At 50.2% G+C, this 26,868-nt stretch overlaps 1 protein-coding gene across 2 annotated transcripts; it reads right to left on the bottom strand.

The window, feature by feature from the left end:
- Nucleotides 1-23,704, bottom strand: ILKAP (ILK associated serine/threonine phosphatase). Of its 2 annotated transcripts, XM_052636528.1 has the most exons (11): nucleotides 23,582-23,704; nucleotides 16,033-16,089; nucleotides 13,022-13,141; nucleotides 11,636-11,762; nucleotides 10,475-10,581; nucleotides 10,044-10,137; nucleotides 9,673-9,760; nucleotides 8,179-8,300; nucleotides 2,066-2,185; nucleotides 526-607; nucleotides 1-249 (listed from the first exon to the last, which is right to left on the bottom strand). In XM_052636528.1, the coding sequence occupies exons 1-11, from the start codon at nucleotides 23,634-23,636 to the stop codon at nucleotides 109-111; spliced, it is 1,113 nt and encodes a 370-aa protein (XP_052492488.1). In that variant the 5' UTR covers nucleotides 23,637-23,704; the 3' UTR covers nucleotides 1-108. The 2 variants fall into 2 exon arrangements, with proteins under 2 accessions (XP_052492488.1, XP_052492489.1); XM_052636529.1 differs by lacking the exons at nucleotides 13,022-13,141; nucleotides 16,033-16,089; nucleotides 23,582-23,704 and adding an exon at nucleotides 12,806-12,977.
- Between the last annotated feature and the right edge of the window lie 3,164 nt (nucleotides 23,705-26,868).

Raw genomic sequence — 26,868 nt, forward strand, 5'->3', positions numbered from 1 at the left:
TCTAGAAAAAACACCTTTATTTACAGCCATGGGCATCCCACAGGAGTACACGAAACACATAATGTGCACAACACAAAAAACGAACCTCGGAGTCAAGGCCGCGCCCGCTCAGAGCCCTATCCGCACCACCATCACGGTGACGTTGTCCGCTGAGCCCCGCTGCACCGCCTTGTTGGCCAGCCTGTTGCAGGCGGCTTCGTAGCGGGCGTCCACGGTGAGCTTCCCTTCCCGCCTTTGGATCTTCTCGTCCTACCAGGTAGGAAAGGGGTGCTGGTGAACAGGGATCCCACGCCCCACCATTCCTGAGACGGCCCCCATGAGGGACAACTGCTCCCAGTCCCCGTGGGGGGGGCGGGGAGAAACTGGTGAGCGCCCTGGATGGAGCTCCCACTCCCCCCTGGGGACACAGGAGGAAGGGGCCTAGGGCTGCACGGGGACACGGCGGGAAGGGGGCCCGGGACTTCTCCTCTGAAGCCCAAGGGCAGCCAGAACGATGGACACCCACCCCCTCCTGACAGCACTCACCTCCAGGCAGGACAAGATGAAGTTCACGGCTTCTTCTGGGGTAAAGACCTTGAAGAGGCCATCACAGGCCAGCAAAATAAACCTACGACATGGAGAGAAACATAAATGGGTTTTATCAGCAAACTTTACAAAATGTCCTGGCATCGGAGGTAACATATTTGGCCAACTACTCAAAAGCTAAACATTTTAAAACCAATTTAACATCTACAAGATCAAGGTTAAAGCTACTTAAAAATACTTTGGGTGAGATGGTATTCATCAAAACGGAGACTACACTGTTCACCAAAGTTAGGGATTAACCCAATCCCAGTTTCTTAGACAAACTCCAGGAAGATCACCAAGGAAGATCTATCAGGTGGCACAGTAAATACACGTAAGTGTGTGTCTCCACAGGCCTCAATCCGTGCCCCAAACTGGACGGACGCTTGGACTTCGGGAACGTCAAGTGCTCACTGCCCACGTGAAGGGAAGGCAGCCATCCGCTTTCAGTGCTGAGGAGGCCTCCGTCCCTTTCAAAGCCTCCCAGGCTTCCCAGGGAGTCTCTCTGACAGGGATGGAGGGGGTGGGACAGTTCCGGCTCTCCCGCTCGTCTCTTTCCTCGTTTCAACACCCAGGTCCTGGTTTTCCACCTCTGATTGGGCACTCACTCAGCAAGCATTTGCAGGCACGTGGTTTGTGCCTGGGGCCCGGTAGGGCTCCAGTCCGAGCAGTGCCAGCCCCTTCTGCCGAGGTGACAGACCCCGGAAGGGGGCTCTGCTCTGCTGCCCAGCAGGGACCGCACAGGGCCTCGTCTCATGTGGCAACAAGACTCTCCCGAGGCGTCACCTGGGGAGCTGGAGTAGCGGGTGGAAACATGCCCCGAGGGGCTGAGGCAGGCGTGGAGGGTGCGGAAAGGCACCCTCAGCAGCACTGGCCTCCCGGCGCCTCACTTCCACCTCAGTGCCCACGCCCCTGATGCAGGCCCCTGGACCCCATCCTTCTCCTGCCAGGCACAGGGCCTTATTCTCAAGCAGCTCAGAAACAGAGGTGGACAAGAGGTCTCTTTCTTCAAACTACTTCGGCTCTGCTTAAAAACCTCCCATGATTCTCCCATTATGAGCTAAAACCCAGACTGCTCAGCAGAGAACCCAGGCCTCTACAACTTGCCCTCAAGTGCCTGCCATGGTTTCCCGATGCCCCCGCCCCCGCCCCGTGGCATCAGCCAGCCACACCTGCATCCTGGCCTACTGCTCCACCCTGGTGTCTGCCCCCACGGGAAAGCCCTGCTTCCTGCAACACGCATGTCTCCCTCCCGCCACGGCCACAGGCCCCCGGGGCACCCGCACCCCGAAGACATATGGGACTGGACACACTTGTTCATGCGTGGTCAGGCTGGACCCACGAGAGCAGAATGGGATTTTATTTATCCCTGCACCTGGAGGGCCCAGCAAGGTGCCTGAGACACGGCTGGCTGCTTGCCACCCCAGGTTCAGTACTCGAACTGGAAGAAGTCAGCAGAGAAACAAGGGAGGCGGCCGCCCCGTGCCCCGCGAGAGCCTACCTGTCGTTGGGGGTCAGCTGACAGCGTCTGATGTCTGGCACCGAAGTGACCCCGCAGCGCTTGTACTGCCCGTCCCCGATGGAGCGGGACACCTCCAGCACACCCAGGACACGTCCGTCCCTGCAGCGAGAGGAAGCACATCAGACTCCACCTGAGACCAGGCTCCCAGGGCCCAGACTCTAGAGCTCAAAAGCAGAGGAGTGGGACAGGGTGAAAGACGCGACCTGTGGCATCCACGTCCCTCAGCCGCCAATGACACAGCGCTGCAGCACTGCGCGGAGTCTTCCTGTCCCGGGTCATTACCGGCCCGCTGCCCCGCACACGGGTGGCACCCGCACCCCCTCAAGCTGGCTCGTGGCCGCGCCGGGCCTAACTCACTGGTCAACCCACAGCCCAGAGTCAAGCCTGACTGGGTGCAGACCTGGCTTCATCTGTTTTACCTTAAAGCCCTCATGGGCTTCCCTGATAGCTCAGTTGGTAAAGAATCCGCCTGCAATGCAGGAGACCCCGGTTTGATTTGAGAAGGGATAGGCTACCCACTCCAGTATTCCTGGGCTTCCCTGGTGGTTCAGCTGGTGAAAAATCCGCTTGCAATACGGGAGACCTGGGTTCGATCCCTGGGTTGGGAAGACCCCCTGGAGAAGGGAAAGGCTCCCCACTCCAGTGTTCTGGCCTGGAGAGTCCCACAGTCTGTACAGTCCACGGGGGTGCCAGGAGTCGGACACGACTGAGAGACTTCCACTTTCTTTCACTTTCAAGCCACCAGGGTTACAAACAGCTGGGATAGGGGGATATTTTGCATTTCACTTTAGGTTTGGAAAACACCTGAAAGTGACTACCCTCTGCTTCAGAAGCAAGTGTCTTTACCTTGGGTATGAACATGGTCTAATGACTTAAATACAGACAGGACTCTGGACAGAATCAGGAGAGGGAAAGGTGACTGCAGGGCCTAGGACAGCCAGCCCTGTCAGTAGGGAGAGCAGCCCCATGCCTGCTGCTCCCAAGGACAATCCTGGTGGCCACCTGCTCTGCCACTCAGGCAGCTACAACGCCCGAGCACCCAGGCTCTCGGGTGTGAGCCCAGAGGAGACGCCACACTCAACAAGGGGGGCCAGAGAGCTCAGCCAACCGCAGAGCCTTGCGCGGAGGTGCCGCGTCACCACGGGGCTCCCAACGGGGAACGCGCCCTGGAAGCTGAGCCGTCTGCCCGCCGGGGCCAGGATCCCACCGGGGCCGGGGCCGCTCTCAGAGTCAGGATCCCGCCTGGCTCCCGGCCCTTCGCTGGCCCTCAGTCACCCTCCCGGTTGGTGGTCACAGCCAAACCACCAGCAGCAAAGACTTGTGCTGGTATCTTTGAGCAGCTGAACAATCTTCTCAGGTATGAACAGCAGAACAAAAAGCAAGAGGGAGCACAGGGCGCCGGCGCTGAGCTGAGGGGGGAGAGACGCGTGGGGGACCCTCAGCCCTTAGCGCGCCAGAGGCAGCAGCTCGGAGCCCGTGGACCAGAGTGCGTCTTCAGGACCGAGGGCCAGGGCGCCTGGCGCGGCCTCCTCCCAAGTCACAGACCCAGCTTGTTTCAACAAGACTGCGTGCGCACAGAAGCAGGACCGAAGACCCAGGTACCACCAGGACAACTCAGAGTCCACTCACGCTTCGGAAGCCGACCCAGTGGGCTGCTGCCGCTCCGCATGCCCTTGGCACAACAGGCTGCATGGGGTGTGTGTGGTGCGGGTGCCAGCCAGCTGCAGAGGCCCTGGCCGACGCAGGCTGTACGTCACAGGAGCATAGCCACACCACCTGCCCTCTGTGCCCAGCGAGTCTAATATGACTGCTCCTGGCAAGGGCTGCCCAGAACCAGCCACGTGGGTCACGGACTGCGCCCACCCAAAGCCTCAACAGCCCCTCCACACACAGCCAGCTTCCCCCACACAGCACAGGACGCTGCATGCTCTGCGCGGCCTCTCCCTGGCAATCCGCGAGAATCCACTCTTCTCCCACCGTGCTGGGCAGGGAGTGGGTTTTGAAGTCCCAGCCCCCGAGCCAGCCTGCCTTCCCCGGGGACCTGCCGCCCACAGGCCTGGCCTCCTACCCTCTAGCACTTGCGGCTTGTGCTCCACGCAGCGTCCTTCCCGCCTCCCTTCCATCCACCCGTCAGTCAGACATCGGCTGTCCCACTGGTGCAGTCTGTCACCAGAACCTCCTGACCGCAGCGCCTTCTGCTGGTGTTTTGGTCTGGTTTTCCCTTCACAGTGGGGGAGGGGCACAGAGACCAACACCCTGGCTACCAGGACAAGCGGAACCCTGCTCTGCCTGCAGCTCCTCTGGCCCAGGGACACAGTGGTCTTAACGGGCTCGCGAAGCTGAGGCTGGGAGGTGGAAGCTCCATCTTCCTCTGACCGTCCCAGGATGGCAGATGCCAAGGTCTGGAGTTTCATCAGGATGGGTGCAACAGGGCAGGACTGCATCTGATTCCAGAACTGTCTCCCTGTCATCGGAGACCGTATCAGATATGCAGTGCGCAGGTGCTACAGCCTTCCTCATTAAATAAACATCAAGCTGTCTTCACCTTCTCCGAGGAATTCTCCTGAAGCAGCGTGAGGCACTGCACTCAGTCCACGACCTTCAGTGTAACGAAGGAGGAAAGTAAAATGCATACACGGAGACACGCTGGAAAGGTCAGCAGATGAGGGGGAAGAGAACAAGACGTGAAAGCAAGTCTCTGCTCTGTGTTTTAGATAGCTAACCATGTAAATGTGGGTCTTCTTCCCTTTTAAAATCATGGTGAAATGTGTAACATCCTATCGGTCATCTTCACTTCCACGTTTAAGCTAACGGCTGAGTGGCATTACCAGGACTCTGCGACCACTACCCGCCCCCCCACCCCGTCCTGCCTTCCATCCCGACGAGGACGCTGGCCGCTCGGGGACTCATGCAGTGGAATCAAGCAGTGCCTGCCCTTCTGTGTCTGGCTCACTCCACCTGGCAAGCTGTCCTCACGGTTCGTCCATGGGACAGGATTCCCTGCCTATCGAGGCTGCACAGTGCTTGCATTTCATGGAGGGTCCATGTTTTGTCTGTCTCCTCATCTAGCGATAGACGCTTGGGTTGCTCCCGCCTTGTGGCCACTGTGGAAAATGATGCTGGGCACACGGGCACGCGCGTATCGGTTCAAATCCACTGCTTTGAATTCCGGGGCGCACAGACCCAGGACTGGACCTGCTGGCTCACATGGCAGGTCTATGTATTTTTATTTTTATTCTTTATTAAAGTACTGATTTACAATGTTGTGATGGTAGATCTATCTTTAATTTGTAAGGAACTGCCATGCTGTGTTCCACAATGGCCATCAACAGTGGGCTCCTATCTCACCATGTAAATGCTTCATAATAGAGGGTGAAAGAGCCCTGAAGTTGAAAACAAAATGAAACTAGTGATCATGATAACCAGAGTGTCACAAAACCACAGTGAAAACAACTCTTCCACGTTTACACACAATACTCGGTACATCCTCAGTGAGACACAGGCTACAGACGAGAGCACCGCAAGGAACTCACATTCAGTAACAGTGACGCTGCTGATGCTACAAGTTTCAAAAAGCTATTCTGGCAAATAAATATGCAACGTTATTAGGAACCAAGATTTTCAGGATAAAAGGAGACACTACAGCTACTGAGTCAAAGAGGTTAAGAGAAAGCCCTGTAACGCCCGATGAATGCTCAGTCTGAATGAGAAGGAGCAATCCAGACTCACAGGCTACAGAGGTGTGTCTTGTGTCCTGGTTCTGTCCTGGAACGGGTGTGAACTGATGCCACTGCAGGTGACCCCAGCAGCCCCAGCACGTGGAGCTGTTTAGAGCTCGGCAGACGTGCGGAAGGCGCTCCCTCCCGCTGGCCACCGAGGGCACGCGAGCAGCAAGAACACCCTGCCTCTACGGCCAGAGTCAGTGCCCTGGATACAGAAACCCACCTGCAGGGGCTCCTGGAGCGAGGACGGGAGCCACTAGTTTCCACAACCGTGGGTGCCCCCACTCCACAAATGGTGACGGAAGATGCAACACATACCTTGCTTTCAGGGAAAAACTGGTTCACCCCCTGTTGATGAAGGAAAGCCTTCCCTAACCGGATGCCTGCTACCACGTGCAGAGGGAGCCGGAAGTCGATGGTCCTCTTTGCCGGCCCTGTGAAGTAGCTGCTTCATGCAAGGTCACTGAGGGGCGCTAAAATCGTCAGCTGAAAGGCTGACGGGCAACAGTCACAGGTGCCCAAGTGGACCTCCCCAGACTACCGGCAGACCACACACAGAAACAAGTCCTCTAACCTGGAGCCCTCTGCTGCCGCATGGTGGCCAGCACGCAGCACGCATCTCCAGCAGTGACGGCACTCGGCTACTGACGTGGGGGCAGGCAGAAGTGCCTGGCATCCCCATCAGATCCCTTTACTGAAAACGTGTGGCCTGAATCTAAAGCAGCCTGTAGACCTAAATTCTGCTTTATAAGACATAACATACAGGCACCTTAAATGGTGCTGGTGACCCTATACAAGGGCGGACTAGGGACACGATCCAAGCCAAAGCAGAGATGATTCTTCATGGAAATACGCGAGTCCAATGCTGACAAGACCCTAGTTTCCAACACAGACACTCTGGGGACAACTGGGGAAATGAGGGCACAGACGGAATGTTAAGATAACCTAATACAAACTAAAGAATGGTTATTTTCTTAGATGTTATGTCTGCAACTAACTTTTAAATAATTCAGCCACGCACACACACACATAAACAGACAAAGCAAATACGGCAAAATGTTAACTATTGAATCTAGGTAGTAGATATTTAAATGCTTACTATTTAAAAATTTTTTCTGCATGTTTGAAAATCTTAATAATGAAAGTGAGAGGGCATGGACGAAAAGAAAGCGCATGCCAGCCCCAGCCTCAGGCAGGAGATGGGCCACAGCCCAGCCCTTAGCTCGGGAACAAGTCACCCCTCCTGTCTCTGAGCACCCCCACTGTCTTCTTCAAATCGAGGGGTGCACCCTAAGTCCACACAGTCCTTAATAAACGGGGACTGGGAACCAGGAAGTAAATGCAATACAGCTGATCTCACTTTCAGCCATAGGAATGTTACTGTCAAATCTTCTCAAAGAGCTCAGACAAATGCAGAATTCTAAAGTTCTAAGAAAGGACGGAAAAGGCGATGCCACTACCCCTGGCGCTGGGGCCACACTCTTGGGCATGAGCTCCCACAAGCGTCCACGGGGGCCCAGCCACGGCACTGGCCCAAGTCAGACCCAGTCTATAATTCTCTCTTGGCCCACGCAGACAGCCACAACCCAGACCAAAATCACCTTTTACTAACCCTGGAGTTTTTTAACCAACCCTAAGAATTCTGACTCCTCTCCAGAGACTTCCCTGCACCACCGGCCAGAAACAGCCTGGAGAGACAACAAAAACTGCCCCAAGTAAACAACAGAAGAGGAAAGACACCTCCAAGGATGAGTAGCTGCCGTCTCACACTGGCACCTCACTTCTCCCTTATCTCCAACAGGCAACGAAATCTTAAACGGCTCAAACCTAAGATGAACCAGAAAACACCTCTGGTGATATTCCTAATGCTGCGTCCTTAGCCCTGCTTAACTAGAGCTGGCACCGTCTTCAAAGATGTAAAGACAGATCAAACAACTGCGGCAGACCGAGCCAGGCAAGAGCGGCCCTGGGCCTGAGAAGCTGCTCCCGGAAGCCCAGGGGTGACCAGCTCATGCTACTGTCTCACACTTCAGGTTTTCTCTCTGGAGAAACTGCCCAAAGTGTAGCTTATCCAGTTGTGACAAATAGTAGATTTGAGGAAAGTTCCTAGGACCACAGAAAATGCTGGAAATGGTAAGCTTGAATTTGAGACAGGAATCCTTTTGGAGATGTAGGGAAGCACGTTTCTCGCACATGTTGTTTGCTCCCACTTGGACATACGTGAATCCTATGACACGTGTTCACCAAGTTAGCCCTCAAACAGTCTCATCATGCTGAAGACTGTACAAGGCAGGAGGCCCTACCCGCGGAGGCCTCTCGGCTCACTCCACGGTGCCCCACTTCCTGGAGCCCCTGCCACCCTCTGGTTACCTGACGTTCCCTCCGGCCTTCTGTATTCTCATTCGCTCTTCATACTGGGTTGGATTATGCTCCTTGCTGAGGCTTAAGGCCGCATGTTTTTGACTCTCCTCGTTGTAACGACAAAGGATTGCCTGGGAAGACGAGAGTGCAACAGGTGTGAAACTGAACAAGCCCAATGCCTAATGCTGACAGGGGAAGAGCAAGGTTAACGACTGACTTTCAGATTCAGCCTCCTGCTGACAAACTTGGGTTCAGAGGGTCCAGCGTCAGAAGGATCAAGTGGCAAAGTGGTGTCACACACACACAAACACTAAGGGAGAGAAGAGCTGGCTGACCACAGCCCCCTGCTCCCCTCACCAGGCCATCATCTTCCCACCTGTGACGTGACAGGGAGGTCCCTAAAAAGTACCGAGGCCCCTTCAGGTGCTGCTGTTCCCCGAGCCTACACTGGCCCATTTGGTGGCTGATCAGGTACATGGCCGCGTGCTCCCGTCACCGTGTTTACTGTGTGGCACTTCCGCATGAACCTCTTATTCTGCAGAGGGGGAAGCGTGAGGCCCAGAGGATAAGCATCATGCTTGGAGTCACAGAACAGGGCCAGGACTGAAACTGGGTCTGACTCCAAGGTCTCTCTTTTGGCTAATGCATACACATGCTATTTTTAAGTCCTCTGGTCTAAACGCCCGTGTACAAGAGGCAGTCCCACCAGAGAGATCCACTAGAGGGTCACCCCAACACAGACCCCACTGGGGCAGGGCTTTCATCTGGGACGCTCACGGCTCCCAGTGCCCCGAATCCTAAGTCACCCTAAAAGCACCAGGGTGGGGACCAGCGATGTCCAGATCTGAAGATGCTTGACGACCGGGAAGGTCACTGTCCAGAGGCTGCCGCACAAGCACGGAGGCTGGCTGGCAAGCGAGCGGCAGGGAGGGGCCGTCCGCTCCTGGCCAGGGAGACAGCAGGGACTGCAGAGCCCCCAAGGAGCCCTCCCTCCAGGTCTGTCAGCCCCCACAGCCGGGACGCGATGCAGGCCGTCATCAGTGGAAGCAGCTGGGTTTCCTCCCTCAGCCCTGAGTCCTAGGCTCAGCGGACATTCATCCCATCACCGAGCACTCTTCTAGTCACAGCTTTTGAGTTATTTTGAAATTACATAATTTGGAGAGGCAGGGGTTACTACTTTTCATTCATTACTACTGAGGTCAAAGAAATGAAGACAAAGAGTTGTTTAAACAGAAGTAGTTTTACTTGAGGGCCAATTAAATTCCAGCTCACAGCTCTGTACCTGTCGGAGACAGGGTGGAAGTCTTCCCAGAACAGCCTCCAGTTTAGCAGCGATTCCCTGACCCAGAACTTTCAACTCTGCAACAGAGCCCTTGGAGCAGCCCCCCAAGGATGAAGCTTCAACCCCGCCGTCGTGGCTGTAACCATACTCAACAGTGCTGCCTACAGTTCGTCCCCCTCGGACGCGCTGCTGTCTCAGTGGGCGGCACCACAGCCACATACCCGACTGTCCCCGAGGTTGGCGATGTAGAGAGTGTTGTCTACGGCCAGGACACACGTGGCGGTGGAGCCATCTTTCCAGGCAGGTTTCCTGGAAGGGGGAAACACATCAGAGACACAGTCACCATCAACATGCTAGCACTCTGAGACTGAATTTCCAGAGCTGAAAGGGAAGTGTCATACTTTTAAAATGCACGGTTTCTTTGATACGTGTTTTTTTTAATTCAGATTTCATTAAGCTGTAAGCGCTTACTTGGCGCTAGGATTTTTTCAGACAACGAGCGTTGGCATTACACCGTATCGGAAGGCCTAAGATGCGTCTAGGACACCACACCCCCGCCCCCACTCATAGGCCTCCACACGGCCACACTTACTGGCTCGAGGCTTGCCTAAGGAACTCCTCATCGGTGTGCTTGAAGGTGTCCAGAAGGCACCTTTTCACGGTCTTCTCTACGCTGATCCCATCTCCTGTGGCAGCAGGCAGGAAAGAAAGCGAGGCCTTAAGGAAGGAGATGGCCCTCCCGCCACCGCCACTCTGTGTTATGGCCAAGAACAAGCAGTGCTTCCTCCACTGTACGTGGGGGCCTGAGTACCCTGCCAAGTGCAGAGGCAAGAGGCACTGTCGCCCAGAGACACCGCCAGCGCCACGCCCGCCGCACAGCCCCTGCTCCCCTCGGCACAGCCTCCTCTAAGCTGGGCTCTTCCAGTCATCAAGGATTCTTCGCTAAAGCCAGTGACGTCTCCCTCAGCACCACAAAGAGCCAACCCCGAGGTGAACGCCAACCGATTGAGCTCTGAGCCTCACCTTTAGGAAATTTCCTGATTAAGTTCTGATGCAGATTCTGTGCAGCGAATTTTGAGGCTCGAATTCCTCCATGTCCATCAAAAACAGCAAAGTATGAAACCCGGGTGCTGGAATGATGAACCGAGAGTCAGCAAGATCCTCAGGCAAAGATTACTCCTCTCCATTAAAGCTTTTACCTCGAACAGCAAGCAGTAACAGTACCTAAGATGATACTGAAGTAACATCCATGACATTTTAAAATTAAAAACTCACACTTGCTTCAAAAATCAAGATCTGTTAACTCTGATTTTTCACTAATATTCAGAACACTTTTCTATTTAGAACAGATTTAGGTTTCTACTTACAGCAGATTTAGTTTTATACACTAACACACAGACAAACACAGACAAATTACTGACAGTCAAAGACAGCTGTGAGAGAACAGACAGTTTCAGAACGCCCGCTCAGACTCTGACACCGAATCCTTAAAGCCTACCCTACCACTCCCATTCCTATTCCCCTTTCAAGTCTGCCAGAAAACTCACACACAGATAAACAGCATTAAAACACTGCTTTAAGAAGGAAAGAACAGATATGCTTGTGTGGAATGACTTTGACTCTGCAGAGCTGCTCTTTTCCTCAATGTTTCTAGAATCCCTTCTCAATGTGGGACATCATGAGCCATGAGACAATAAACTTATTTTGCTGAGTGTACTCTTGAGGCCCATCCATGTTGGTGCAAACAGCAAAGTTTATTTTTCAATGGCTGACTGGTATTCTGCTATATGTGTGTATATATATTTCCATATATACTATTATACATAACGTGACATATATGTATATATGCACCTCTCATATGTGGTTTATAACTCAGAATCTTACAGTGTGGCATCTACTAGTTATGGCTTGGTGTCCCCCAACTAAATCTGTTCCCAAAAGACAAGCCTCCTGAGGCTTCTCCAAAGCCCCTTTCCAGGCTCTGAAAGCAACTCCAAGCACACTCCTGCTCTTGGGGACAAGGGCTCTTCCTCCAGACCTTTTCCTTCACTTTCACTTTATGCCACTGCAGGGAAAACTCCACGTCTGCCTTCTGCTGATTTGGTCTCCTTCTGGGCCCTCGCTACCGCACCAGCATCAGAACAGACTTCTACGCCACCCAGGCTGCCGGAGCAGGACACTCACATGAGAGTGGAGGGGGGTTGGCACTCCGCGGTGATGTCATTCAGGATGACATGGGCGTCTTGCATCTCCTCCCGCTCGCCCTTCCGCTCAGCCACGTAGCCTTTCAGGCCGAAGATCACCGAAGAGGCTACGGAAGAGAACAAAAAGCCAATACAAAACTGCGCCCTCCTCTCCAGACGCCCTAGTCCCAGAGCAAGTGAGAGGGAGCTGCGGCTGTTCTACCCAGCAGTGTCCGAGAGCTGCCCTGCCAGACATCTCCCAGGTGGCAAGTCTGCTACAGAAAGCAGACCACTGCTGAATGGGTGGCCTCTGCAAGGCTGAGCAGCGGAGAGGAGACAGCAGGCGACAGCAAGTCAGAGCAGACCGGCTCTTCCAAAGAGAGCGCCTGGTCAAAGCACCAGAGCAAGGAGCGCGCCATCACCCCACAGAAGTGAGACAGGACCAGGGCAAGGAGCTCTTTGCAAATCTCGTCTGTCAGTAACTTCATGAGGACATAAAAATCTCTAGTTTAGAGAAACATAAGTAAGCAGTTTACCCCAAGTGCCCTGTTTGATACATTGGAAATATGTGTTTCCAGGCTTGAGGCTGGAAGACTGAACAAATGGAAAGATCAGCTGCTATTGCTTTAACTGAGGAAGGAGAAGGAAGAAGGAGCCCACTGGAGGTGTAGGAATCTCTCTTTAAGGGCTGGTCTGAGCTCAGTTTCTGACACTGAGAGCCACGTCAGTGCTAGATGCCCTTCCTGAAGGGCGCCCGCGGGCAAGCACAGCGCTCTGCAGGCTCCAGGCAGTGGCCAGCCACACTGAAGCCCGCATCTTCACGTCCCCTGCGGGAGCCTGCGGCCTCTGCTGGAGACCACTGGCCGCATGCAACCAAGTGGCTTGACGGCTGCAGTCAGTGAAAACCCACAGCTTTCTATCTAGCTGATACTCCTCACTTATTCCTCATGCACTGTGACACGTTACAAAGCGGACAACAAATTTCAATTGCTCTTTCCAGCCTCAGGTCATCTCTTGGGGCGCTGCCTGCAAGCTCGTCACAGAATTCCAACTGCTAATCAACAGGCGGAGGTCAAGGACATGTAGTCAGAGAGAGCCTGGGGACCCACACGCTAACCAAGGCCGAGTAGACCTGTCTCTAACCCCTGAAGGACCAAGGCAGGTTTCCTACCTGACCGAAGGTGAGTAAGAGATGGAGCGCATGGAGGGCAAGGAGTGAGGAAGCACGCGTGAACTCGGAAATCCATGTGCAAACAGGGAACCCTATCCACTTCTTAAACACAGACACAGAAAGGAAGTGTTATCATTGGAAAGCTAAGCTTGTTTTTGCTCTGGGTTGTCTCACAATATGAAGTCTAATACATTTGTTTTCAAACTGTCTGAAAACCTTTACAAACTTTCTTTTCCACAAGCTCTTCACTGCCATTCTTCTCTTCATCAGAGGCTTTTCTCTTTGCTCCTTTCCCTTCATTCTTTACCTCCTGGGATATCGAAGTGTCAAGAGAGCCTGGAAATATAAAGTAAAAACCAGACAGAAACACAGCTATAGACGTTAAAGTCCCGAGCAGACCTGGCTCCCTCCCAGCCCTCGGAGACGAAAGGACATTCGAGCGAGGCCTGGCAGAGGGGGAGGCTCAGTGGTCATAGCCATGCCTCTGAGGGGTGGGGCAGTGCCCTGGGTGCCCACAAATAAAATCCAGGCCCTGCTCAGATGGCCTCGAGAGGTTATGTGAGAGGCTTCTCAGTGGTAAAAGACACACATTCATACTTTGAGGCTATGGCACACACATCACATGGTATTTTATATCCACAAGCTCTTACGTATACATTTTCCAAAACCTGCAAAGTGAAACATCCTGAACCAGCCCAGACACACTAACAAAGGCTTAAACTGAGACCAATATCAGGCTATAAGAGCCGTCTGTATCCTGAAAGGCAGAACAGCACTGCTAAAGCCATTCCCGCCTGCAAAGGGGTGGGTGTCCATTCAAAGCTGAGCTCAGGGCGCCTGCAGTGAACGCGCACTGCGGAACCGAGTCTAGCTTTAAGCCTCAGTTCTGCCATTTGCAAGGGGTGTGCCCTTAAGGCAAGTCACTCAACCTGCAGGCCTCAGCTTCTTCACCCACAACAGGGAGGAAACGGTCCTCTCAGAAGGCTGTTTAAAACCGATGGGGAAAACTTATGGAAAGCGTTCATCACAGTCCCTGGTCCATCAAGTGTCTCACGAATGGCCCTAGTATTCTCTTCATGTAGGTATAAAAGCATACAACCATTTATTATTCATTCAACTACTCTTTGCCAAACCTTTCTGAGTACTGAGGGGAAAAAGGAAACATTCTTGCCCTCAAGAATAATCAGTTACTTGCAAAGGACAGATTTCTGGAACAATGTAACACACACATCCTATCCCACAGGGCAACCCAAATTAACTGCGACAATGTCATGGATCTCTCAATGGTCTCTCCATTAGCCTCCTGCCACTTACTGTTTGTGTTCCAGTTTTCCAAATGTGTATGAAAAAAAGTCTTCCTTTCTTTTAAATCGGAAAACAGAGAAATTTTTTAAACTGTTATTGCCTTCAAAGTAAATTACACTGTAATCAGAGAATGTGGTCTACATATGATATTGATTCTGTACTAGGACTTACTTCATGGCCTAGAATGTAGTCAACTTTTGTAAATGGCTCTTGCCTGCTTGAGAAGAGTAAGTCTTCTCAAGAAATCCTAAATACTGGATACAAGATTGGATTTTACATCCAAAAAAAAAAAGCTGTTAATAACGGTGTTGGAAGTCCTCTAAGTTACTATTAGTTTATTGCCTTTTGCCCTAAGGATAACAAAGACATAACTATCCTGAACCCTCCTTAAACTAAATCTGTTCAGAGCCCTAGTTGCACACGTTTACCTTTCATTATAACTGAGAGCACTGTCTTTATTAGGAAGGTTTTAGGGTAAGTTGTATGAGAATGCTGTAATATTTTTGTATGGACACATAGCCTGAAAATCTGAGAATTCTTGTGAAAGATGACTGTGATACTTTTTCTAAATACAGAAATATGTGTGCGCTAAGTCACTTCAGTCATGTCTGACTCTTTGCAGTTCTAGGGACTGTAGCTGGCCAGGCTCCTCTGTCCATGGGGTTCTCCAGGCAAGAATACTGGAGTGGGTTGCTGTGCCCTCCTCCAGGGGATCTTCCCGACCCAGGGATTGAACCCGCATCTCCTACATCTCCTGTATTGGCAGGGTTCTTTACCACTTATTAGTGCCACCTGGGAAGCCCAAGTATAGGAAAGATACTAACTTAATCCATACTTTCCAATGACTTAGTAGTAATTAATTAATAATACAGAAAAATATACTTGAAAAGCAGCAAGTGTTCTATCTGACAACATAAGGAAGGTCATTCCACACTCGAAGATACTCACATATGAAAGGACAGCCTGCATCCTCCCTGCCCCCCACTATCGCCCTGCCCCACCCCCTCTGGGGGAGTCCCATGTGAGAAGTCCTCAGACGGAATGACAGACTCATCATGTATGACAACCTAGAGGAATCTGCTCTGTTTTCCCCTTCTGTTCAATTGGGACGTAAAAGGAAAAGTTAAACATTTACAGAAACAAGTAGAGCCAGGGTTAATAGGCTTGACAAAAATGAAATCAACAAAAAGAATGTTGAGGACAAACATAAAAGCACTGACTGGAAATTAATTAACCAAGGTCTTAAACTTCAAGAATTCAAATTCCTGCACACCGTCTGTACCAGTCAGTAAAGCAGCGTCATTCCAACTTCATTTAAAGATCACAATTCTTTCCATTTTGTAAGTGGCATAAAACAGAAGACTAATTTATCAGAGATACTGAAAATATCTTTTCAGTGTGAAATGTGAAAAGTACTTCACATATAAATGTGGAAAATACTTCACATATTCAGATACTTTTCTGCTGGATACATCTGGATCTGTCAGGAACATAACAAGGCAAAAGTACAATGACAGACTCAGATTTTTTTTTTTTAAAGAACATTAATAACAGAGGTCAAAGTAAACGACTGAATTCTTAAAATTCCAAGCAGTAGAAAATAATCACCAAAAAGTGATGCAGTATTTATGTATATTTTTGCTTCCCAACTGAGGGTACCTATTGAGTTTAGTTTGTTTATTCATTTTGGCGGGAACCTAGTTCCCCGGTCAGGGATCAAACCTGGACCCCAGGAGAGAATGCACTGAGTCCTAACCATTGGGGTGCCAGGGAATTCCTGCTATCTATTAGTTTTAATAAACTTTATGTAGTATTATGATTCGTCATCCTAAGGCTTTTTACAGCTCCAAGTAAACACACTTTATGTAAAACATCATATATTATTTCCATCGGCACACTGGACTAGCTTCCCTACCACTTACCTGGGTCGCCACTGCTGGCTGGCGGGAGATCGTCAAAAAGCAAAGGTCCCCCAGAGCCTGAAACACAGCAGAACACCGAGTGAGCCCACAAAGCCGGGGTGGGGGGCGCACATTTCCGAGTCCATCCCACCAGGATGCCCACACAGGCCATAGCTCTCGCGCCAATCCAGTGCAGCTCATGCTGTGCACGCAGCGTCCCGAACCTCCTTTAAGTCTCATCACTTCAAAGGAGACGGAAAACCTGCCTTAGAGTTCAGTCTTATTCCACTAGTAAAACAGACGCTCCGATGAACCAGAGAACACTGCTCAACATCTTCGCGCAGTTCCTCAGGGCTAGCAACTAGTGGATTTTTCTGCCTTACCTGAAGCCATGGATTCAAAACTTAAGACCGTCCAACACCTAAAACATCTGTGTGTTGAAAACGGGGGAAAGGGAGAAAGACTGAGACAACTACCATCCCAGGATGACACGTCGACACACACCTGGGAGAGCCTGGAGACTGTGCCTGAGTCAGTACTGCTGGCCGGAGGGAGACGGTCAAAGGGCAGAGGTGCTTTCTGAGCTTCTTTCCCTAGAACATGGAACACCTGCTTAGAGAGCACGTGGACACCGGCCAGGCGGGGCTGGGCGGGGGGGCAGGGGGTCTTCTGCGATAAGGCAGCTAGTGAATTCAGATCTTCTCCTCTCTACTGGACTGAGTAACCGTTTCCAAAAATACTTTCTCAAAGTCATTTAATATGGACATTTGCGTCCAACAGTTACCGTCAATATACAAGCAATAAAAGACGATCCAACAGGAATTTTAGGGGCTACTGAGTGTTTTGAGGAAAACAAGTATTTTTCTTGCTAATTTCAGTATTGAAAGGAACACATTTTAAAAAACCTTTCTTTAAGAGTGAATCCTGAGAAGAAAAAACTGATTCTAGAGCAAAACAATAATTCTATCTCAGAACCTCAATAAAGGGACTCTTCAAAGATCTACCGATCTTAAAAAATCCTATTTCAATAACATTCTGAACTAATTACCAAGTAGAATCTTAAACACACAAGCAGAGAGATGGTGAGAGGCCCGAATCTGTCTTAACCTGGTGTCTCCAGCACAGAGCCCAATTCAATAAATATCTATGAAGAAAATGAGGAATTTTAGATATTCCAAGATAAACTCAGGAAAAAGCTAAGAAATCTTTCTATTTAAAAACTTAAAGATTTACCTAACTAAAGTACTTGTCTTAATGTTTTATACTCAATTATCCCTTTCCACATAAAATTTAATCATTATTCCTTCTCCAGCTTTCCTCAAAACTTCTACTTAAGTTATGAAATATAGGAACCAGCCCACAGGAATGTAAGGGAAACAACGGGCTCAAGATGAAGATGCGGATGTCCACGTCCTCTGCGACTGAGCACACTGACCTTGTTCCTCAGAGCTCAAGCACAGAGATGCACCCATTTAAAAACCAGCTCAACATGTGTGCCCCAAAAGTTTCATCCATCTTGTCTTTCTGCCTAGAAACGAGCTGAGTATCAACTCTACCTTTTTACAAACTAAAAGTTTTAAGTAAAATTTATAAACTCCAAGGAAAGAAATTTCTTCAGGAGTCTTTAGGTCAGAAGTACATTAAATACCTGATAAATTCCTAATTTAACAAAAAGTAACTCTTTTGCTTTATACCCGTAACACAAATAGGGAATGGCTATTTCATTAAATTACCGTTTTCTCCCTTAGGATTATCATAAAGACATTAAGTAATTACAAGTAGTTTCACTTTCCTCACAAGTGACACACTCTATGGGGAGTAATCCAAAACCAGCATCAGGACATTAAAAGGCATTTAGGAAGACCACTCACTCACTCTGCTATTCCTCCCACAAGAATCCCTGACATTTCAGCAGGCCACTTCCAGGGGAACTCAAACCGTACTAGTCTAAGCATCAACATATCCATTCTAACAGACTCCAAACTGAACAGGATGAGCCAGAACAGTCGCACTATATTCAGCGGGGTCAGAGCACCAGGCATCTTGGGACAGAGGGACATTGCAGGGAGGAGGCTGACCTGAAGAGCAACCAACCCTTCCACTTATGCAGGGCCACATTTTAATTTCTGAATTAAACTACCTCTCTATATCAGGTCTTTCCAAATCCAGTGTCCACGGCAGGGAGGCGGGGGGAGTCCTCTTTTACCCAGGTAATACTTTTTCGGTCCTGGCAAGCATTCCTCATAAGAGGGTTTCCAGCTCAGCACGAGCCTGGCCGCTCTCCTTTGCTGAATTAGTAGAGTGCCTCAAACCTACTACCAGCCCCAGAGAACAGCCTCTCTTCCCCTGCTGAACAGAGTGAACCTCAACTGCTCTCTGTCACTCTAGAATATTCTGAGTGGTACTGCAATTAAACACAGTGAGATCATCTCAGAGTTTTGTTGGCCACAACTGAGAATGGCTTATGCACATGATACTAAACATTCACTGCCTGCCAAGAACTACTCTAGTGCTCTACACACTTTCATGGATTGAATACTTACAATAATCTTATGAAGTGGGTAGTATTATTATGGTTACTTACTGATGAGGAAACTGATGCACTTGCTTAAGTAACTGTCCAAGAGAAGAGCCAGTGAGCAGCGGAGGTTGAAACGCAGGCAACCTGCTTTCCCAGCACATGCTCTCGGTGAGATGTTATATACTGCCTCCTTGCTGTTACTGGAACTTCACAAGGATCATTTAACCTTTATACAACGCCCCAAAGATAATCCTAAGGCTCTATAAGATCTCCGGAGTACCTTTCCACATCATCATAAGGATCAAAGTTAGAACAGTTTGCATCTTTAAAAACAATCTCTACATCACAGATGCTATAAAGGGAACTTCCGGTTAGCCAGAACCTTACATTCCGTGTTGGATAAATAGTAATTCAAAGTATCTGGGGCTGCAATCATTGGACCATGTGTGACCTTGACCTTAACTTTAGAAGTAGTCCCTGAGTTCTAAATACAAGAACTTTCATAAAGAAACAAACAGGACAGAAAACAGGTTTTTCATGACAGTTAATCTCATCTAGATTTCTTTTTTTAAGTTATTTACATTCTGAAGCTAAGTCTACTGAAAGTTACATATCATGCTGACAAAAATACTCTTGGGCTGATCACATTCAGGTTAGCAAAAAATTGCTACTTATAGCAACAAAAAGCTTAAATATTTTGCCTAAATTGCTTTTTGTACCTGAATTTTCTTTTTAACTATAAATATGATACAGTTGACCCGTGGATACAAAGGGCCAACTATACCACACCATTTTATATAAGTGACTTAAGCATCCTTGGATCTTGGGATCTGAAGAGGACTCCAGACCCGATCCCCCGCAGAGAGTGACGGACAGCTGTGTATGTTTTCCAAATACCACGGATGTATCAGAAAAAGGCCCACTTCCCCACCTATCCCCACCAGAGTAACACCTTAGTGTGTACTTTCCATTTCCCTTTATGCTCATTTATTGAATCATAGATGTTCATTTTAATTTTTAAAAGGGAGAAGTACACTATATACAATGATGCTGCTGCTAGGTCACTTCAGTCGTGTCCAACTCTTTGCGACCCCATGGACTGTAGCCCGCCAGGCTCCTCTGTCCATGGGATTCTCCAGGCAAGAATATTAGAGTGGGTTGCCATTTCCTCCTCCAGGGGATCGTCTCAACCCAGGGATCGAACCTGTGTTTCCTGCTGCTCCTGCACTGCAGGAGATTCTTTACCATGAGCCACTGCCACCATTATATACGATACTCTACATATATCATTGTTCATGCACGCTGGGTCTAAGGATTCTTTCCAGCAGTCGCCCACTATCCTACAACATACAGGAAGCACTGCCACTCACTTGTCCGGGTCCTTTACTGATGGGCATGCGGGGTGATTCCGGTTTATTACATGACAATGCCATAATGAACAGCCCAAGACTTATAACCTCATTTTATCTGCCAGACTGCTGGTCAGAAAGCAAACAAAGAAATTTGACAAATGCCAAAATGTGTTCCCAAAAAAGCTGGGGTAACTTTCACTCTCAACATACTTTATGAAAATGTCCATTTCTCTAAATGCTCATTATCGCGCCAATTTTCAAATCTGCCGAGTGAGAAACATGGCACACCCGTGGCCTGCTGTTCCTTCCCAGTGACTGGGGAAGCTGAGCACCACTTCCCATCAATCGGCGCCTGCATTTCTTCTGTAAACTGTCAGGATACATCCTTTGACCACTTTTCTAATGGGTCACCTCTTTTTCCTGTTAATTTGTCTGAGCTTTTCCCTTCCCAGGGGTAGTAACCTTTAGTAATGGTACCGCAACTATTTTCTCTCAGTTTGTCTTTTGCCTTTGTGCTACTCTGACTGCAAAAACTTTTTATTTTTACATAGCTAAATCCATTTTAATTTTTTAATGACTTTTTTCTTACTAACCCTGAGGTTTTACAATTAGTTCAAGTTTTTTCTAATACCTTAGCCTTTATTTTATATTTAGCTCTCCAATTTCATAAAAAGAAATATTTTGAGGATGCCTTGCAAATCAAGTATTTTAGTCAACAGCAGACCATCAGTTTTCAAGTGTACTGGTGTAGTGAAAGAACCACCCTATAAAACTGAAACCAGATTACTACACAAATGACTTTAAACCAAGACACCTTTAACTTGTTCAGACTACCAAATATAAGCTGTCAATCTTCAAAGACATCAATCAGCACTTTAATGACTATGATATTGCAAAGAGTCCAACATGACTTAGAGACTGAACAACAAGCAAAGAAATTCCATTTCCATCTAATGTGAACAAATACACGTCCTCTTTAAGTATGTATACTGTACTTTAGAAACTTGATTTCACTCAGCAAGCAAAACCTGTTAAGGGTTGGGATGAAAACCTTTAATTCAGCACAAAATCTGAAAACATTTACTGTATTCTTTCCATATTTCTCTTCAGATCACAAAAAGTAAGAGGTTTGGTATAGGAACATTAGACGTGATGTTCAAAGCAAAAATCAAAACACTAAGTAAAATACACTTGACATGATCAGAGGAGTGGATATTTCTTCCCTTTGGACACTTGGCGTTTTCACAGAATCCATTTAAGAGGGCATTTCCCCCTCTTTGGAACAGCTGTGACAGTTAACTCATAGAGTAACCTCTACAGAGCACCAGCATCTGTCAGCACTGAGCACAGAGCCTCTGCTCCCCACACACAGCCCTCTCTCTAACCTGTGGGTAACAGTAGGCGGCAACACCGATTTTTCAGATGCAGGAACAGCCACAGAAGACAGTAAGAGCAGAATTAGGACCTGAAACCAGTCTGAGTACATGCCCCAAACAGCTCTTCTAGGGTCTGTGAAAATGACTAGGTCTTTTATTGTTCCTGCGTTAGCTCAGAAATCTGTGACACCTGCACATCCTTTGAGGGCTATGACAGTGGCAATCTAGCCTCCTCTCTCCATCTACTTCAAGAAGCCAACTTTATTTTCCTCTCATTCACTCTGGATTCAATGTTATCAACAATTTTTCAGAAACAAAAAGTATGACATTTGAGTTAAATTTTCAAAAATCAAAGTACTTTTACAAAACCGTGAAATCAGTTTCTGTTCTTGTTCAAATGAATTTTTTTTTAACCTGTTAAGTTTAATCTTACTGGTTTTAACGAAATGCCTGTCAAGATAACTTTGGGTTCTGATTTTGTACTCACTTTAGTACTTATCCCTGTCAGCATCCTGTCATCAGCGAACTCAGAAAGCATGCCTTCTTTGCTTTTAACGCTATTACAGAAAACACACTCAGCCAAGGAGAACCTGTGGCAGGGCCAGCACACTCCTCACAGGCAGGAGGCAGGTCACTGATCCCCTCTTCAGGGAACCCGGGTTTAAACAGCACGCAGCACCTCTGCCACCCTGTCGTCTCAGCCAGGGCTGGATACGTCCTGCCAGGCACCAACTTAAAGACTCGTCAAGTTTTGTATCTTTCAGGGGTCCGTTCCGCCTGAGTGGACCCAAATTAATTTCAGGTAGAAAGTGATGCGAGTAAAAAAAATGACAGGCTTACAAGTGCATCTGCAAACGCAAACTCTGCCCCGAATGTATTCAGACAGAAGTTATCCTCCACCAACAGAGTCAAAGAGCCTGCATACACAAGCCAGCGTTTTCACCCACAACGAGAACAATCTAGAAAAGAAATCTAGGAAACAATCTGCAAAATGACATGTTCTGCCGGGAAAACAGTGCCGTTACTGTGACTAACGGCCTCCTAAGACTGGCGTGGCGTCCACATGTGACATGACAGAATCCAGGCCCTACGGAGGGCAGAACAACTCCTTCTTGGGAGCCGTCTTCATGGATCCGAGTCGCAAGTCGCGACTCCTCCACGTTGGATGCGCAGGTAAACCCGAGAGCCAAACGTTCCCCAACGAGCACACTGTTCCCTCGCCTAGAATCTCTGCAAATTACAAGTCTATCCGTCTTGGGAGGCCCGAGTCCAGCACCACCTCCCACCCAACTCTCCATGCACGGACCACAAACATCCCTTTCCCGGGACATTCAGCATTTCCCAGTCATTAACTTTGGCCCTATTCGATGTCAACCACTCGCATTCAGAATTCGGCTTCTCTGAAAGCAAGCAAACGCTGGGTGTCAGTCACCTTCGTATGCCCCTAGGACAACAGCAGTTGCCGAACCAGGGTCTCCAGACCCGCTCCCGGGCTGTCCAACAAAATCAGCTGCGGATTTCGTAACACAGAGGCCGGGCCCCACCTTCCGGGCTTGCAAGCTGAGTGGGGCTGAGCTGGGCCTGGAATCTTAAAAGTGTTCTGAAGAGTTTCCACGTTTTCTGCCACCGAGTTAGGCTCGGGGGGCGGGCGGGGGGGAATTCCTAAACCACAGCATCCAGCTGAATGTCTTGCACCTGAAAACGTGAATAAGTCTTGCCAAATTCGGCCTGGGCGCGGCTGTAACGCGCCGGACAGAGGACCAGGCGTGGTAGTCCCCGCAGGGCTACCCCGTGGAGCTCCGATCGCCGGCCTCCGGGACACGCACGGCAGCCGAGGTCAGGGGGCAGCCGGGGGTGGGGAGCGGACCGGGCGAATGGTCTTCCCTTTGGGGAGAGGGGACTTCCTGGGGCCCAGAGGGAACAACAACACCACAAAACGACTCCGAGTCATGAGACAAGATCGGAGGACGCAGAGAGAACGAATCCTCTCTTCTGGGCCTCAGAATCACGAGCAGCCGAGCCGGGGACCACTTCAGTCGCCGGGGTACACGCGGAACACAAAGCACAGGAAAACGCTGCACCGGGAGCGCGCCCGGGACTACCAGCTGCCCAGGCGGCCGGTCGGGACGCAGGCCGGCGGCGCGGGGCTCCCGTGAGCGAAAGCGGCCGCGCACAAAGGGCGCCGGGGCGCGCGCGGCCTTTCCTCCTGCGCAGCGAACATGGCGGAGGCCCGGCTCCCCGCGCCGGTGCAGGCCGCGCTCGCCCTCGCGCGCGCCCGCCCGCCCTCCTGGCCCTCACCGGCCCGGCGGCCGTCCGCTTACCAGCAGCCGGCCGCGGCGAGCGCTCGGGCTCCGGCAGGTCCCCGAACAGGTCCATGACGGAAGCTGGGCGGCGGCTGCGGCACACGCGCAGCCCGCGACCAGCGACGGGCTCCACACCCTGCGGCGGCTGCGGGGCTACGGAGGCGGCGGCGGCGGCGGCGGCCCGGGAGCCGTCAATCACCCGAGGGCGGGCCCGGAACGCCACCAATCGGCGCACGGCGTGGCCCTGCCGCCCCAGAGACCTGCGCGCGGGCGGGGCTGTGCGGGGGCGGGGCGACGGCGCGCAAGCGCACTGGGTCCAGCTTCCGCCGGCAGAGGGCGCTGGTAACCCGCCCGGCTTGCTGACGTGAGGCTGACGGCGCCATGTTCTCCGCGCACTCCTGGCCTGGGGTCCTCCAGTTTTCTCTGGGCATAGGCGTTGGATTCCGAGAAGGCCCTTTCCAGAGAAACAAGTCTGCTCTCAAGGACAGGTTCCGTCCCGCCATCCCTGGTCAATTTGAGGTTGAGAAGCAGAATCTTGTTGGAGCGAACCCTTGAGATGCAAGGTGGAGAGGAAGCATCTCTGGACTTAACCGCTCCCATCCGGACACGTGGGGAAGAGGGGAAAACGAGCGACCATGGCGGTGACATCGGGGAGCTGGCCTGGCACACAGAGCTGGCCTCTGTGTTCTACTGAATATGCAGAGTTCCATGAAACGTAGACATCAAGCTCTGATGTTAGATCCACGGCAAAAACGAGGCCCCTCCATACTTGTCTGAACACAGACAGGAGAAGAACATTGCCCAAGCCACGAAAATGACCAAACCTCCTACTGTCTCAGCCAGTCAGAGTGACTGCTCATTCTTTACCAGGTACAGGTTTAGCTTTTCTCTAGTCTTCTTGTCTTTGTGATGCAATCTATGAAGACATCTGCTCAAGGAATTGCTTCCTTTTCCTGACATCCAATCCGGAGTGGACTGGCTTCCTTAAACGTTTTCCCCACATCAACTAACACAACTGAAATGTAAATATCAGTAGTTGCTGTGCAGTCGCCCAGTTGTGTCCAACTGTGACCCCACGGGCTGCAGCACACCAGGCCTCCCTGTCCCTCACCATATCCTGGAGTTTGCCCAAGGTCACGGTCCTGGCATTGGTGATGCCCTCCAGCCATCTCATCCTGTGACGCCCTCTTCTCCTCCTGCCCTCAATCTTTGCCAGCATCAGGGTCTTTTCCAATGAGTTGGCTTTTCACACCAGATGACCAAAATACTAGAGCTTCAGCATCAGTCCTTCCAGTGAATATTCAGGGTTGACCTCCCTTAAGATCGACTGTTTTGATCTTGCTGTCCAGGGGTTTTTCAGGAGTCTTCTCCAGCACCACAGTTTAAAGGCATCAATTCTTTGGCATTTTGCCTTTACGGTCCAAGGGTATACCTACACATCCCTCTACTGCGGTTTCCCACGGTGATGGTCTCCCACGCTGGGATGAAGCACAAGCTCAGCTCCGTGGACTACAGATTACTGATTTCTGGTGATCCCTGGCTAAGGACGTTGTTGGCCCAGCAAGCCTTCATGCTGCACATGTGCGCTGCTGTTTGAAACCCTCGGGCCCTTTCCTCTCCCTTTAGCAGATGAACTGCCTCCTCCCTGCAGGTGTGCTCTAAAGGAGTAACAAAACCCCATCTCCTCACCTCTCTTCCACTTTCTACCCACCCCAACCTTGCTTCGCTTCATCACTTCTCCAAACACCTCCTGCTCAGCTCATCAGTGAATTCCCACTGTGATGCTAAAGGGAACTGAGTTTTTTAGTCCTCAATCGCCGTTAGCCTCTCTTTCCGTTTCGTTTGTGGGACATGTCACTCTCTTTTGTTTGAAAGTGTTCCCTGTCTGCTTTGCAGACCCACTTCTTCTGCCTGGTTATTCGTTGAGGGAACTCTTTCATACTTGATCCTGGGTCCTCCTCACCCCACACTCCCTCCTTGAGCAAGTCTCATCCACACATGGCTTGAGTTTCCAGTTATCTAAACGTGGTTTGTTCATTTGTGTTTCCCACCAGCTCCAGATCCACATGTTCATATATCCTTCATGTGATATCTCAGGGATGTCTCAAAAGTTGCTCAAACTCAATATGTGCTAGCTGAAATTGTGAGCTGCAGTATGAAGAGGGCCACAGCAAGGAATGGAGGGCGGCTTCCAGTTGGCAGAAAAGGAGGCCTTCAAGAGCACGTGAAGAAATCAGTGCTGCAAACGGCTACATGAGCATGGAAGTGGGTCCTTCCTAGTCAAGCCTCAGATGAGACTCCAGTCCAGGCCAACACCTCAATTGCAGCCTTGCAGAGGACTCCTGACCCATGAAAACTGCAATAACAAGTGGATGTGGTTTTAAGCTACTAAATCTGTGGTAATTTGTTACACAGCAGTGGATAACAAATACATCCTCCATCACCAAGTCCTACCAGTTTTATCCCCTGACCCCCATGCCCACCAAGCCTGTGTCACCAAATCACAGCCTCCTTTCTGGCTTCCGCTTCAGGCCTTTCCTCAGCTCATCTTTCTCTGTCTTGTCCCAGCACATTTTCTCATGTGGGTCCTTTGGCTTGGAATCTTCTTCTGTCCCCTCTGCTTCTGGGAAATCTGATTTATTCCTCAAACTTTGGTCATCAGTTACTCAGGAAAACCTTTCTTGAGTGTCCTAAGTACAACCCCCACTTGGCACCTCTCCTCAGTGGGTTTTGTCATGGTTGCCATTTTGCAGTTATTTCTGTCATTTTGTCCTTAGTGACTGCATCTTCTATCAGAATGTAAGCTGTAGGGGCCAGGAACTATGCTTAGTTTTGCACATTACTGTACCCCCAGCACCTGGCAAACAGTAGATACACTGGCTCGATGAAGGAATGATCACATGGACAAATGAATGGATGGATTAAGGTGTCTGTTTTTTTAAAGGAGTGTAATTTATTTATTTTATTTTTAAGAAGCATTTTATTTATTTGGCTGCCCCGGGTCTTAGCTGTGGCACCTGGGATCGTCGATCTTCCTTCGCAGCATGCAGTGGCTTTAGTTGCAGCTTGTGGAATCTAGTTCCCTGACCAGGGATGAAAACCAGGTCCCCTGCAATGGGATCACAGAGTCTTAGCCAATGGCCAGCTAGGGAAGTCCAACATGTCCGTTTCTGATGCTCAGGGTTTCTGATACAAGCCTTCCTACCTCCAGAGTGGTGGGAATGTTGGAGCCAAAAGTGCGACCTCCTGTGCACTCACTCAGGACGACGCAAACGAAGTTCAGTTTTCTCTTAGGAAAAGATGCT

Source organism: Budorcas taxicolor, chromosome 3 (assembly GCF_023091745.1).
Source record: "Budorcas taxicolor isolate Tak-1 chromosome 3, Takin1.1, whole genome shotgun sequence".
Classification (NCBI taxonomy): Eukaryota; Metazoa; Chordata; class Mammalia; order Artiodactyla; family Bovidae; genus Budorcas; species Budorcas taxicolor.